At 36.2% G+C, this 16801-nt stretch overlaps 1 protein-coding gene across 3 annotated transcripts in view; it reads left to right on the top strand.

The window, feature by feature from the left end:
- Nucleotides 1-16801, top strand: part of LOC148675759 (cilia- and flagella-associated protein 47-like) — a 210456-nt gene that overhangs the window by 73078 nt on the left and 120577 nt on the right. For all 3 annotated transcript variants that reach the window (XM_088646922.1, XM_088646914.1, XM_088646930.1), the window contains exons 41-43: nt 9066-9148; nt 15218-15357; nt 16176-16281. In XM_088646922.1, the coding sequence (XP_088503048.1) occupies nt 9066-9148; nt 15218-15357; nt 16176-16281 (329 nt within the window). The remainder of the gene's footprint in view (nt 1-9065; nt 9149-15217; nt 15358-16175; nt 16282-16801) is intronic.

The raw sequence follows: 16801 nt of genomic DNA, 5'->3' as shown, positions 1-16801 counted from the left end.
GTCATTTCCAACCAACTTGAGAGAGATTGAGCAAATCTGCCAAGAATAATGGGCAATAAATGTCCCTCAAAACCTGTATTGCAGCTGTAATTGCTACCAAAGCTTCTACCAAATATGTTAATGGGTCTGAATACTTATGGCGTCAACATATTTAATTTTTTTCTTTATTTTTTCTGACATTTAAGGCAATTTATCTTGCCCTTCAGTTTGAGCATTCAGGTTTTGAATAAAATATTGAGTTTGCGTAGGCATCATTTTGAAATTTCACTAAACAGGGCACCATATACTGCATCGATATAGATCATATTTCTAACTGGTACAACAGAAACTGGACAGCTGCTGGCTAAACTACCCATTCTTCAAATCTTCAAATTGATGGGAAATAATTAACATTCTTCCAATACATCTTATGCAATTTGTTATTGTACTAAATAACTAACGAGAATGGTGTTGGTATATTTGTATTGCTAATTGTGGTAAAGGTGTGGACAGACAATTTGCCTTGTTTTGGGAAATACACTTTAAGGTAACAAGAGGGTAGAGCATTCGTAAAATAGACTCAAACATTGTTATGACAGTTTCTTCCACTGGGCTCAAAGAAGATGGATATTTTATTTTTCTCCTTGCAAACCCTGGAGTTTTTCTTTCTGAGGTGTTCACTTAATTGCAGTTCATGTAGACCAGGTTTTTATTATTCAGTGGGCTCCAAGCTTACTGTGCAGCAAAGGGAGCTCCATGACAGATACAGAGGTGGATACAGTAGCTTCAGTTTCCTCTGCAAGATGGTCCTGTCACTCGCAGCAGCAAATGGAAATGACGTCTGCCTGAAGTCTGCTGTTTCTCTTGGGGGGTTAAATCTGATAAAAATATTGCTTTTTAAATTGTGAGCTGGCACAGAGACCTGCAATAAATTATGAAGGAGTTGTTTCCCAATTATAGACCTGTACATTCACTTATACCAGAGAGGAATTTGGTATACAGAGAGGGCTAAGCAATCAAAGAGTCCTGATGATGAGTGTGATAGGGAATGCCAATTATAGATCTTATGACAGGATGATATCAGACATCAAATATTCCAAGAACAGCCTTAGGGCATCTGTTAAGATCACATCAGAGTCCATAATAGAGGAATACGGACTTTGAATGAATCAATATCTATATCAAATTCCATGTCAGGTAATATCAATTCTATGTATTTATAAACTGTGATTTGTCTCAGAACTTATCTTAAAAAATAGAAATTGTTATTAAGGGATCAATCTGAGATATCTTTCTCAAACAGTATAAAATTGGGTGGCATGGTGGCGCCGTGGTACAGTGGCTATCAGGGCTGCCTTTCTATCTTTGTGGAGTTTGTACAGTATGTTCTCTCTGTGTTAACTGGCTTCTGGGAGAATTGGCCCTAGTGTGAGTGTTTCTGTGTGTGCCCTGTGATGAACTGGTGTCCTGTCCGGGGTGTAATCTACCTTGCACCTGTTGCTCCCAGGGTTAGGCTATGGCTACTACCCTGAATTGGCTATTTTGGTTAGAAAATAGAGAGTTAGGAAGTACACATGTAATTTGATAAGAGTTTATCAAATGGAGCAGTGCACAGGAAGCTGGATGAATTTCAGATTCAGCTGAATATACAGTAAGATGGTGTTGCCAGCATGGAGGTAGATATGAGAATTGCCTGTTGCCTGAGCAATATCATTACTATAGATGGAGAAACAAATAGGACTAAGAAAGAACTGGACTCCCTAATTAACCTTATAAACCTGTTCTATTTCTTAGATTATAGTATGGAGTAAGTTTGGAACCACACGAGAGAGTTTATAGTACATCATGATTGATACTGTGCTTTCCAACTTTTTCCAAATAATTTGCACACAGTATCAAAAGTCATAGATAAATTTGTAAATACAGAAAATGTATATAGGCATACGTAGCCTATACATAGGCAAGTAAGGCCTGAGTGGTTACCCTCTTTGAAAAGAGGCAGAAGAATTGCAGAACTTGACCCATCCGCAATTTCAGCTGTTTTAAAAAGGAGATTAATTGTTGTAGCAGAGCAGATATAAAATGAGTAGGAGGTTTTATAAAAAATGGTTCAATACCATTGAGAGGAATGGACTTATTACTGTCAATTATGCAAAGTTCAGCTGGCACTTCTGAATCAGTAATGGGCTGTATTGCAGACCTGAAGGGGCTGTGAATCTTGATTGCATCAAATCTAGCTGAATCAGCAATATTGTTGAATACCAACCAATTAAATACACAACTGCCATCATTGGAAAAAGTACCTATTTTATTTTTTTATGTTTTGATAGTAATTGAAACCAGTAAATCAGAAGGTAATGAATTTTTTAGGGTTGTTTTTGGCTTTAAATAATTTAATAATGATTTTGAGATTTTAATAGCTCGTTTTTGAGCTTGTGTGCATTTATTTCTAATACTGTATACTGTATATCAATGAAAGCCAATCTGTGGGATCGTTAGAGGCTCTAGCATTTCACCATAGAAGATTATAAAAGCAATAGAAACAAAGTATTACTGGAATTTTAACTCTAAAGCTTAAAATGTGTGCACATTTAAAGTTTTGTATACTGTAGCTAAGACAAAGCTTAAAAAGTTTCATGTAATTTCAGTAAGGAAATTATAGAAATTCTGACTGCGTTTATTAGAGACAGAACAAAAAATCTTGTCCATTAAAACTCTTTATTTTAGATAACTAAGGTGCTTTTGAATTTCAGGTCATTTTTTTATTCAAAATGTTTAATCTTTTTAACTTTTGGTATATTTATTTAAAATAAAAATTAGCAGTGTAATGAAAAAGGAGCATCCTTTATTGAACAAAAGTCCAAAAAGACTTATATTATATAGACAATATTAATTTCCTATGTACTTTTATTGCTAGAGCAGAGTTCCAAATTATATTCATTTGCTAAATTAAATATAGATGTTTATATATATTTTTAAAGTTAATTTTTATGGCATATATTTTCGTTTTTTATGGCATATCATTGTGCTGTCAGATGCTTCGGATTACATTGCAGTCTGCAGCACCGTATTTTGCCAATCTGTCTGTACTTTAGTTTTTGTCGTTGTTTATCCCTAATCAGTAGACGGAAAGGAAGTTTACACACTTGTAACTTGGTCACCTACAGTACATGACCATGCATTGTTAAAAGGGTGTATTGTGCTCCATGGGATCTCTTCTTTTGAGTTGTGAAGGTTTCAATGCATATAACATTCAGTAAATATAGCATTCTATGCATAGTACTAAAAGACTTGTGCAAAATATATGGTACGATATGCTGCAGGCAATGAAATAATTACAAACTTCATATGACACATGCTATACTGCTCTTCATTTCAAGTTCAGTACATACCACAGAAGTCACAACCTGTCAAATTCTGCTGGGAATGTGTCAGCCAGTAATGTATTCTAAATGTGTTTAAACTGGCATTTAAGAATTACTTTACCACAGCACTCTAATATTGTTCACACAATAACAACCACATAAATATTGTGTTTTTCAATTGCGGCTGCAAAAACAGTATCTAAGCGGGTAATTGTTTTCTTAATAATAGTGCGTATTTGTAAATACTGCATGCATACTTTATTTTAATTGTTGGAGTCAACCTTTTATCGTATTCTCTTCATGACTCTGAGTACTGTTCACATTTTTCCCAAGATGGTTAGGCAAATGTGATGTTATGTTAAACATCTAGAGACTGAATCTGTCTGAATACATGTGGCTGTTGACGGCAGAAAAGAAAAATGACATATTACGTCAAAACAGTTCGAAGCTCTGAGTTTATCTGGAATAGAGGTCTGCAAGAAGAGAAGGAAATCAGCCCTAGATTGGACAGTATTCTGTTCATCAGTGATGTAATCTTTGGGAAAACAGGCTACATCAGCTGTCATCAGCAATCTTTTCTGTTTTTGGTTTCAGAATAAATAATTATAAAATGAGACTGCGATGAGCCCAGGTTAAAATAGAAACCCAGATAAGTCCCTCTATTATACCATGTGGGAAAGAGGTGACATACTGTATATGAGACCAGATTTCAGTTCTTTTGAGTTTTGTTTGTTTCACTTTGTTGTCTCGCTCACATGTGAGAAGTCTTTTTAGTTTTCAATGAAATATCTTAGAAAAAAAAGAAAACTGCTCCATAGGTTCCCTGTGACATAGGATGTGATGGAAATACTGAGTGGCAAATATTCTCTTTAGTTGTCATGACAGGTGGAAAAAATGTAGATAATGATCATGATAGATGCTTTATTCTATTTTAGGAAGTGTTCCTCTAATTTTTCATTTGATCTTTTCTTTGCTCTTTAAGCAGGTAAAGTATTTATTGAGACACAAGCGGAGTTTTCTCTGAAAGATACAGCAATATAAAAATGTGTACCTCCATTAGCATTCCAAGTCTGAGTAAGATGGAGTGCCTCAGTCTTGACCTTCAATCATTCTAATGAGCAGATTGTCAGATACATAAATGCACCATTAATAGCGCAGGAAGAAATTTAAATGTCAGTGCTATCAGGGACAAACTCTTAATGCCATTTTTAAATAGAGCTCTAAAGAGACTTGAAAATCTTGTTCTGTTGTTCAGGCTTTAAATCTTTTCAAGCTGAAGTGTAGCATCCTTTCATTTTTTTAAAAAAAGTATTAATTTTGTTACGGAATACCACTTTTAAAGTTTCATTGGTACATTATGAAAAGGTCAATTTTTTAAAAAAATATTTATCGCCCTTTGCCCTCTGCTTGTTATTGATACTGCTACTGGAAATATGGAATCATCTGTTTTTTGCTAGTTTGCACATTCTGGTTTATGTTGCTCATTTTTTCATGAAGTGTTAGCTTACTTGTTTTCAATAAGTTTTATCTGGGATTTTGTTTAACAAGTATTATACTAGATTGACATACAGTATTATACACATTTCTGGACACACTACATGTAGCTAAATAGATGTGTAGCCTTGCATAAAGGTGTTTCCCTTTGCAAATAATATATGTGAATAACACGTAAATGCTTGCCGTTATTTGTCCTACATATATTCATGTGATCACTTCGGTTTACCTGTGAAAAGTGTAAACACATTGCGTTTGATTCACAGTCAAATATTCGATGAGTGAGTGACACACACAGTGCATTACTTCTAAAAATATTATTGCCATGAGCTGAAGCTGATTCACTTCTAAAACCTCTGATATCCTGAAGTTAAAGCTGTGTAAAGCAAAGCAAAGCTCAGTAAAGGGCTGATTAAATTCTGATACAGCATGGGGGAGTCAGTATGGTAAAACATGATGCAAACGATGGTAAAACCCAGGGAAACTTTGCGAACGTACTGCTAAAAATGTTTATGTAGAATCTGACCTGGCTTTGAGTCAATCTGTTTGCAATCAGTACAATAGGTCAGGTGGGACAGCTTGAGACCTGTCTTTGTCCAGTGTTCCCCTGGACTGTCACTCTCTCAGAGGAATAGTTTGAACTGGCAGATCTTAGCAGTTGAGTGTGAAGAGGGAAAAAAGAATGTATTTCATTTCAGAAATAGGTGAAAAGAGATGATTTATTTTCAAAAAGAGATGTTTTCTTATATATTTTTGAGTTTGCCTTATGTTGCACTTATTGTCCAGGTAAGAGAATCCATCTCAATTAAAGGTGGAATAATTTATAAATATAATTCTATTAGAATGCTTAGGCCTGTTTCTTCATGGAAACCAACATACCATAAGTTATATTTATAGACAGCAAGGAGCAGTGGATAGGAGTCTGGAGGGTCAAATCCCAGATGGGAACTGGAGTACCCATGAGCACGGTTCTTCACTCAAATTGTTCTAGTAAATACCCTGCTAAAATAAACTTGTATTGTCCAGGTAATTTGTTGTAAATGAAATGTGTTCTTATTATTGTATATTATCTTATCTGGTAAACTAAAATTATCAGGAACCTAGACAGAACTTTGACTATAGCTGTAGATACAACCATGCTATTTATTCAAAAAAAGGAAATAGAATGTGTTATGCTTATGGTCAGCATCTATAGCTTTTTTGTACAAGGAAATTGACTATTATTCAGTCAAAATAAAGCAGCGGCTTAGCTAACAGGATAACTGATAACTTGATAAAAACAACAAAATACCCATCACAAATCTTTCTGGTTACCATTTTTCATCCTTCAGATTTTTGAGCGTACATTTTTATATATGCACATATACACTTTGTTTTCCGACTTAACTCTTTATTTTTAGTGTACATTTTTAATGCAACTTTGAGTTTCTTCAAACTTTCAAAGAACCTGCTCTGTCAAGCTGATCTACTGTTACCTGAGTGCCTAATAGCACTGCCTGTCATTGAAAATCCCATCATGGCATTATCTCAGAGATGTCTGTCAGAGATTTTTCCTTTGAAGCAGTGATGCCTGTCACTTGAAAAAGAAAGCTTGTTCAAGGAGCATTTATGGTAAGAGACTAGAAAGTATAAAATACAATTACAGCAGTTCAATTTAGATAAAATTCAAATGCCTACCATTAAGGCTCCAAAATGTTCCTCACCGAGTTTGGATCATTTTGTAGAAACAAAATGTTCTCTCTCCTGATGAGGCTTTTATCTTATGCTACCACGTCTCTGCTCCATTAAAGAGTTTATTTATGTCTTTTGCACGCTTTCAGCGGACTATGGAAAATAAAGAAGAGGAAAATAGATTTTAGCTTGTGGAATATTTTTTCTTTTTTAATTATTGTGTTCTACCCACACCTTGCTTCTGAATAGTACTCCTAGAATAGACAGGCAACACTGCAATGTTTTTGCATGTTTTGTATGTGTGCTGTATTTGATCTGTGTGTCACATGTTTGGTTGGTTGTTCACTCCCATCAAAGTCTTGCATAATTTAGGTCACAACATGTGAAACTAAAGCTACTGTACACAAATGTACAATCCCCAGTCATTGTGTATTGTAAGTTGAGGGATGCAAAATAATGTGAAAAGTACAGTATTTGCATTGCTAGGATCTGAAGGATACAGTATGAACAGGATTATCATGGGAGTAATTGGGGTTACATATCCAAGGCATTTCTTGTGTCTTTCCTGTGTTCTGTGTGGCAACTCTGCTGAGATTATCCAACAATTTATTATATTGCTAAAGAAATGGTTAGGTGTATGAAAAGTCTCAATCCCTTAATCCCTTAAACAAGCTACTTACTGTGATGTGAAATACTACTGTATGTGGATAAAATAATTTTAATACTCTTATATTATGTTTCTTGTACTTAGCTGAGATTTCGTTTTAATTATATTTTGCCTGTCTGAAACTGCATCTCTTTATTGTCACTTTTTATGATCAAGGAAAGAATTAAAAATAACAGGAATGAAGGAAATATAACCTAAAAGGGGGACTTCTTTACTGTGTGAAATCCTTCAGATAGAATAACTCTTGGAGGACCTGAATAATTCAGTAAAGGAACACATCCCAGTACTGAGAGCATTACCTGTGTGAGCTTTTATTGAAGGCCTAATGGGAAAAACTTTAAATAGCAGGCACATGTTTAATAAAACAGTGCATCTTTAAAAACGCACTGTGAACACAGCAGCTAAAAGACCTACTGTATGTATCCCCTAAGTGAAAAGTAATGTAGACCATCAATTTTTCATTATGCACTACTCTTTCCAATGAAATCAGGAATTCTGAGCCTTTATCTTTTTTCAAATTTCATCTTAAAAAAATGCTTGCATAAACTAACCCTACACATTTTATGTTCTTTATCTCCGGCTTTTTCTCAGTTTTATTGTATAGGGTTTTGAGACAGGAAAGGTGCCTAATACAATAAGTGATGCTGCAGCTCCCTAGTCTTAAAGTCTTTATAAAATAATATTTTCTCCTTCTTATTGTTAATTTGTTTGTTTAGTTTTTTGTAGTTCTTTGTTGACAAGCTGGTGTGTAGTTTTGATTAATGTTTTCAAATGCATAGAATTTACTGAACTGTAATTCAAAATTTGTGTGAAGGCTTGGCTCTAACTTTTGTTTTTTACCTTATTTTCATAATGCAAACTCAACAAAAGTATAAAAGTGTAGTAAACAGACAAGTACACTGTAGGATTAGACAGAGAAGGACAGGATAAGACAGGATAAGGCGAAAGAGTAAGGGTTTTAAAGGGAAACTGTCATTACAATAGATTACAGTAAATTCAGTATAATTTGCTTATTACATAAACAAGAGGGAAAATACTAATTACAACAACAATTATAATCTAACGTAACAGGAAAGCAGGAATGATAATGGCAGTAAAAAGGCAAGTTGGGATATGGTGGTGTACCACATATTTATTGGGATAATTTATTGCCAGCAGCCATATCACCCTGCAACTCACAACTGGTAACCCACTGAAGCTAAGCAGGTGTGAGCCTGGTCAGTACCTGGATGGGAGACCTCCTGGGAAAAACTAAGGTTGCTGCTGGAAGAGGTGTTAGTGGGGCCAGCAGGGGGCGCTCACGGGGACACTGTACTGTAAACAGGCGCCGTCCTTCGGATGAGACGTAAAACCGAGGTCCTGACTCTCTGTGGTCATTAAAAATCCCAGGGTGTTTCTCGAAAAGAGTAGGGGTGTAACCCCGGCATCCTGGCCAAATTTCCCATTGGCCCTTACCAATCATGGCCTCCTAATAATCCCCCTCTATGAATTGGCTACATTACTCTGCTCTCCTCCCCACTGATAGCTGGTGTGTGGTGAGCGTTCTGGCGCACTATGGCTGCCGTCGCATCATCCAGGTGGATGCTGCACATTGGTGGTGGTAGAGGAGAGTCCCCATTACCTGTAAAAGCGCTTTGAGTGGAGTGTCCAGAAAAGCGCTATATAAGTGTAAGCAATTATTATTATTATTATTTATAAGTTGGGATATGGTGGTATACCACATATTTATTGTGAATATATTATTTCTGTTGTTGTTGTTGTTGTCGTTGTTAGGCCTTTGTTAGACTGTTATGTAGTACTGCAGCTTTCCTAGTACAGACTGTATACTATACTTAGTCTGACTGTAGAAATTGTTCCTTACTTAACTTGTTTAACCTTTTTTTTATTAGCAAGCTGAGATCAACATCTGAATCTGGAAAAGGCCTTATCAGTGAGGATGAAATGAATGGCAAAGGCCTATATTTGGATAGTGGTAAGTGTGTGCATGTACAGTATGAAATACTTTCATTTCATGTGAAGGAGCAGTATTAATTGTACATGTAAAAAATGGATACATGTTTATTGACACATAGATACATCCAAACAAAGTGTGGGCGATCTTGCCCATATTGTCAGATTGTCGGTCCTCAAGTCAAGTGGATCAATGCTAAAGTATGCTCTAAGCATCCTTAATCCTTTATTTTGTTAGTCTTGCTTATATTTTTTAAATTGAAATCATTAGATATAACTTAGATGTTTGCCTTTACAATAAAATAGCACAATATTACAGAATATACAAAAGTAACCCAAATACCATGTCTGAATATGTCTTCATCTTAAGTACAACTTTTTTTTGGTGGCATGAAACCAGTTCCTGGCATCTTCCTGGAAATATGTTTCCTTATTCTTCAACACATATAGCATTGAGCTCTATATTTGACTTGATTTCCTTTTTGCAACTACTACAGTACTTCAGGTCACTAAGCAACATTTCAATGGCATTAAAGTGTAGGGATTAAAATGGCTAATCTGTAAATGCAGTTTTCCTTTTTTGTAAAAGTTCCTTTGGGGGAATATGCAGAATTTTAAGGAATTATTTTCTGCAGCTTAAATTATTCTTCCATATTTTGCAAAAGTCTTGCTTGGTCTTCTCAGTTCTCCAGTATTTGCCAATATAGCCCACAAAGACCTTTTCAATAATCCAAGATATTCTCTTTTTTTAATTGGATGTTTCTCCTTCTTCGTTTAGTTGTACTACTGCCTTTTTAATCTTGTTGTTGTATTATTTACTTTTCAACCTCTTGTGTTTTTGAATCACAAATATTTAATCACAATTTACTTTTTTTAGCATTTGCTGATTACATTTATCCTACCATAATGATCGAATGATAATTTTCAGTCATTTTCAGTAATTATCCAGAAATGAATTTCATAGTAATGTGTCTATTCCCCAAATACAATTGCTGAGGTATGAAATTATATTTTCCAAGTCATTTTAATTTAGTATTTATTATATAATGTTTTTTAACCAAATCTGTTAGAAAATCTGTTCACATCTTCAAATAGAGCAATTTGATATTGTAGAAATCACTTTCAATTTTTTTCTGTTTCTTTTAACTTGACAGAAACTATTTGAAATGTTTTTCTGTATGGCCCATCTATAATGAAGTTTATTTTTTGGACAATATGTTACTTCTATTTTCCTTTTGATTTGACAGTAAGATTATTTAACTGAAGATCATATCATTGACCATACAATTGTATCTTGGACATCCTGGGTGAAACTGGACTTGAAAAAAAGGACCTGCTGATATTTATTTTGCAAGATTTTATTTAATTTAAATTTGTTTTTTGTTTTTTTTTTAAAGGAGGGTATATAAAGGAGAAAGAGACGAAAACAGCTTTAGTAAAAAGCAGGCCATTTTGGTCCATTCACAAGGATTTTCTTTTCAGAAGGCTTATTTCAACTCAGTGTTGTTGGCTAATAATGACCTTCTTGTGTTTTAGATAGTGTCATGTGGCTGCCAATAGAGAACAATTGTGAGAACAGTCAATTGGAAAGCAATCCAAGCTTAGCAAAAAGGCTATTGTTCTGATATTGATTATGGTCCAGAAGCTAACCTTTTGTAACATTGAGACTAAATCCCACACCAGCTCAATGTCTTCTTTGAGCTTTCTTGTTCTTCCAATGTTTTGTCCCTACTTCTCTTCTGGGAGTTTGTAAGGTTTCCTTTAAATATAATGATCCTTAAGTCAATGCATTTGTAACAGACACAGTATTGTCCATATTTTGTAACAAACACTTGTAACAAACTTTAGTTTAACAAACTTGAGAAAATAATTTTGCTTAAAGAATAAGAACAATGACAGAAAATAAGAAAAAATATATTCATGAGCTCTTTTGGCAGTAATCCATATACAACAAACAGTACTTACAGATTGTTTTGTTTTGTTGGTAGTGTTTAAATTTGCAAGTGCTCATTTACGAAGTCACATGGTGTTATTGAACAAGGGTTCAAGTGGAGGTCGAATTCTAAACTCACACTTCATATTCCCTGTGCATAAAAGCTCCCTGTCTGAACATTTTCTAGCACTATACATTTAGCAGAAGGACATGTTTTGAATGCAGCATTGCTGGGATGTTATCTTCATCACATTCATCCAGACGTTTCTTCCCACTTTTTCATCCTTAACCCTCGACTGAAAACAAGTGGCTCTCTGCGCTCACCATACCATCTTCTTTCAGTTCTCCAGATGTCAGCAAGTCTTCTAGAAACTCTGAGCAGCTGCAGCAGTTTTTTCCCCTTCCCTCTATCTCTTCCTAATCTCACCTAAGCCATTCTCTTTCTTTTTCCCTTTCTCTCTGTCTCTGGACAAGTGTCCATCTATGACCCCAGCCTATACTGTACGTATTGGTTAATCTCTTCTCCTCTCCCTTATCTTTCTTTTCACTGTCCACCACAGGAGCCTCTGGTCACTAACTCCCATTCTGTCCCATGGGTATCACTCTGCTATGAAACTATTGTATGCTTCTTCATTCACCTTCTATGCTGTCCCTAGTTCCCTACACAATTGACTCCCCTTTTTGGTTGGCGTCTGACTGTTGTAGTGTTGGCCCTCTTCCCTCTCCCAAGGCTTCCAGCTGTATATGTAGTTGACATTCCTTCTCTTTCCAGGGTTCAGCTTGGAATACATTCTTATCCATCTAGCAGACTTCAACAAGCTGTACCTCTCCTCCCTTTTCCATGTCAGGCCACTCTTTTAGTCCATCATAGCATTTTCTGCTGCCCACCACAGAGTTCCAATCCAGGGTTATCCTGTGTAGCACCTGCTAACTGGTAGTTTTGTCCTGTTTCCGTGCCTAGTTACTCTTTCAGTAGATGCGGTGTCTTCTGCTGCCCACCTCAGAGTTCCAATCTCAAGCTGGTTAGTCCCGCTATTCCTACTAGCTGCTAATGTTGTCACTTGTTTGCTGACTCACATTTTGTCACCTGCAGCAAACATGATTCTCATGCACTGCATATCCGAACCTACTCATTCAAACAAGCTGAAGCCTGCTTCATGCAGTATGCACTTTTCCAGCGAAACCGCAGCTGATCCTTATCTCTTTTAGCTCAGTGTTTGAAATCTGCATTGGTGTTTTGGGGATTCTTATGAGGGGATATGACAGCACTGATCTCGGACCAGCACGGTCCTTTCCCCAGCCAGGCTAGTTAAAGCCAAAATACTAATCACACAGTCTTTTTACATGTGTTGACTCATTTAATCTTTATTATAATCTGACAAAACAACTGTAACTGTTACTGAACAGATGTTTAGGTGGAAGATTCTAATCTCACTCTTCTGTTTCCCTGTGCATGAAAGCGCTCAACATCTCTCTCTTGCAGCTCTTTCACAAGGCCCATTACAAGAGAAAAAGCGACAACCATCGCATCATTCCATTTGAGCCACATCCTGGCTAAACACAAAAATCATTCAGGGATCGAGAAGTAATAAAAGCGTTTGCTGAGGCTGCTGACTTGCTGTTTGGAGATTTCAAAACCAAAACGTTTTGGCAAGGATCAGATAGCTGTTGCCTGAAATCAGAGTTTCTCAAGTCGTCTAAACATGGTGAATATGCCAAATTAGAGGATGACCAGTGCCTTCTGGATTTAGCATTGCTCACAGACTTGACTGAACTGCTGAATGAGCTGAATATCGAGCTGCAGGGACAAAATTAAAATGTCATTGACATGATCAGCAGTGTCAAAACACGTTAAAAAAAACCTACAGGTGTTCTCAAGTAAGCTTCTCAGTGCCAATGTTCACATTTAGGTAGGATATTCTTTTTTCTAAAATGGGGAACATTACTTGTTCACTTGCTTTTATTTGCTGTCATTTCAGTGATGGGTATAGTTATTGTACTGATGTGCCCACAGTTTGTTTTTCTTATATCAGAGCTTCAAATTTACACTGGTAGATCGAGCTGGACTGGCAAATGAAAAAGTAGATCTTGGTTGGGCACCCCTGTTCTATTTGTTCTAAAAATGTTATGACTTAAAAAATGATTTAGTTTTGTTGAAAGCCTTTCATGAATCCATCAAGAAGTGTTTTAGTACTATCAAAGTGTTTGTTTCTCATATACAATTTTGTTTGTTTTTGGTTGTACACAACAGATGGCATGAAAGCATGACAGACATAATAAGCAGTTTATGTACTGTAGATTTGTTTTCAGTTGATGTAGAAATGTATTGGAGCTCAGTATTCAGAATGGATTAATGATTAACCTGTGATTCCAAGAAGCATTATTGAAGTGGAAAATGCTAATTTTAATAAAGGAAAAACATTTGAAGGAAGGTAAATTAAAACTTTAAAAAATGTACTGCTCAGCAGACACTTTGTAAATGAACAGTGAATAATGGACCATTTGCTGTTTAAAAACTTTTTTTTTCTTTTAAAATGGCTTTAATGAATCAAATCCTCCAAGCAGATGAAGAATTTGGCACTCTTCCTGTCAATAAACGCTCCATTAGAACTAATCTCACAGAAAGAACACCAAGGGAAAACCTCTGCTGGGTTTTAAGTGGAGGCTTAAGAAAACAACACATCTCTTGCACTTTGTTTCTGAACCTTCAATTTTTTTCAGTGTCTTTCAGTGGCTGAAACCAGGTGTTCAGAAGTGGTTATTCACAATGCAATTGATTAGTCACTTCTAAAATTGCCACAACACACTTAGAGCTTTTCCTTCTTTTCTTTATTGTTCCTCCACATTTATAACATACTGCTGGGTTATTGACTCATCTAATTGCACAGACTGTGCATATAAATATTTGTGTCAGTGCTGGGACTGATTCTGCCCTCTTATGAATGTTGACAGAATGAGGTATTGTTAAGCAAGGCTTTGATAAAGTTCTAGGAATGTTAATGGTTATCATGGTCATAATGATTATAACCATCTTTAGTTCATATTGTAACGACAGCAGAGCTTGGTATGGAATGGTGCAGGCGTAGGACTCAGGAAAAGAGCTTGAACAACACATTTATTAACTCAAACCGGGGAAGGTACACACTCAGGGACAGGGATTACAGGGCTGCACCTACACTAATAAAGACTAGGAAGGGAAGACACTGTCTCCCAGCCTCCGTCCCACTATGTACAGCCCCGTAGTCCTGCCCCCAGGTGCTATTCTCAGCCCGCCTTGCGTGCACGTGACTAAAACGCGCCGTGTGGCGCGACAATATTCTTTCTGTTGTATGCATAAGGAATTTCTGAAGTCATAGTTGGATCTGTAACGGTCCTTGGGGTTTCCGCCCCTGCTACTCCTGCCCTGCTAGTTCATCCCTCACTGCCCGGGTCCCCGGCGTCACACAACAGGGAGCTTGCCAGCTGAGCTAAAGGAGAGCTCCCCCAGCCCGGGGCGGCTGAGATCCCTGTGATACGCAGGGGCGCATTCGTTACAGAGATCTCAATTATAACATTTAATTCACTTTAGCATATTCAAGATTTTTATTGAATGTTATATTAAAAGTATTTTTACTGCCATCTTGAGAATGTTACTATGTTTAGAGAATTGTATTTGTTAATAACACGAATAAAGCCTTTTGTATATATTAGGCTTAGTCAGTTCTCCATTGAGAAATATAAAGTTTTAGTGCAGCTTTGGTGATCTATGCATCCATTAAAACTATGAATTTCCTTTTGGGCTTTGTCAATCTGAATCCAATAGTAATGGGGGGATTTGGTTTGTCTGTTTTACGATAGTGAAGAAGACAAGAAAAATGAGAAATGTTTTAGTTTTTACAATCTGTTATTATTGTGATAACTAATTATTTTGTTTAATCTCAAATGCCAATGGTCTTGTTTTTCAGTTGCTTTTTTAGTGCATGTACTTGAGTAGAGTGTAAAAAAGAAAATAGTTATATTTGCCCTAGTTTGCATCCAACAACAAGAGCAGTTAATGTATCTTACCAATTTGTCATACAGTACTTACACAGTGATTTTTTCAGCAGCTGTATTTGACACTTATCCAGTTAACCTAAGACTTTTAATCTAATGTATTCTTTCTTATACATTTTTTAACAGATGAAGGCAACATAAATGAATTTTATTGTCCTGCGAAATCTGTGTTCCTGAAAGCTGGAGGATCTGATCATCTAGAAATTCTTTACCTTCCATTTCACCTTGGAAAACAGTACTGTACCATTATTTTAGCTAATGAGCAGGTAAATGTCTTTTTAAATTTTTAAATACTGTAATATACAAATCTTAAAGCAAATTATTCAACACAGTCAAGCGTGAGCACTTTATGTAGTGGCAGATCCTTGTCTTTAATATATGGCTTTTTTAATCTGTAAGAAATATGCATTGTTTTCACATTAGGTTTAAAATGTTTTATTAAAACTTGTGTAGAAGGTTGCTAAATGAGAGAATCAATTTAGGCTTGGCAAATTATCACATTTTTGTTAATATTAGAATTGCAAATTGCTCGGGTGATGATTTAAAAATCAGGCACTGGGGGTTGCCAGGGTTTTACATCTGCAGCACAGAGCAGCAGTGAATCTGGGTTCTTACACCATGCGGCAGATGTGAAATCCTGGCAGCCTCTATGTCCTGGTTTTTAAATCATCACCTGACCAATCGCCTTCTTCCAGCTGGTCACATGACTGACCGCGGCAGGTCATTCGGCTTTCTGGGGAATCTAGTTCAGACAAGAGTTGCCACCATCACAAGTATGCGTCCTGTGAAAATGCACATATTTATTAAGCAGTATCCACATATGAGCACTGTTTATCCAGAGATCCTGATACATAAAAAGGATGTTTTATATAAATTCTGAAAACAATATAGTAGCTCCTAAATTGTAAGTCAGTAATGGGTTTTGGGCTACTTACTGTAATTAACTACTCCACTTTACAATACGTTCAATATTTAGTTGAGACATTCATGCATCCTGTTTGAATAATGCAGCACAACTGGCTTCAGGCTGTCACCAGATACAATCTGAGAGCTTGACCCAAAATGATTTCCCTTGTCTTTTCAGGTGGGAGAGTTAGTATATTCTGTGATTGGGACCGGAGACCTGCCTTTGCCTTCCCCACTGGAGGCAGCGCCCAGCCCCCATGTAGTGCGCGTCAGCAGTGCAGTGAGTAAGTACAGCAGGACAACAAGGCACTTGTGTAGCACCTGTGAACAACTGGTGTATCTGGAAGTAAACTTAATATGCCGTCCAACAGACAAAAAATAAAACATAAAAACAACGTTTCCTCCTATTTTAGGTAAAACCTTTCATATTACACAGAATTTATATATTCCAACAGTTACAAAACCGCATGATTTAACATAACAGGTTAGTGTTAGAATAACATTGTAAATGCTACTTCTAAATGTTTCATTAAAGGAATAAATGAATACAGTATGAAGTACGTTACTACTGTAAATGTGATGATTAGTGACCTAAGAACCTTAATTCTTACCATAGCCTGAACCATACCTACCTAACACTAACCCTAGAGTTTTGGAGTATCAAACGTTTTCTGATTGTTCATAACATCATTCACAACACGTTAGTAGATTATTTATAGATGGGGGTTAATGCGTGTGCCTGTTCGTATCTTTCGCTCTTTTGAGATCATAATAAATCAGCGTTATCAGGAAAGGATACTTACA

The sequence above is a fragment of the Lepisosteus platostomus genome, chromosome 2, assembly GCF_059453375.1.
Source record: "Lepisosteus platostomus isolate fLepPlt1 chromosome 2, fLepPlt1.hap1, whole genome shotgun sequence".
NCBI lineage: Eukaryota > Metazoa > Chordata > Actinopteri > Semionotiformes > Lepisosteidae > Lepisosteus > Lepisosteus platostomus.
Note: the sequence above shows the minus strand (reverse complement) of the source record. Positions and strands in the feature narration are given on the sequence as shown.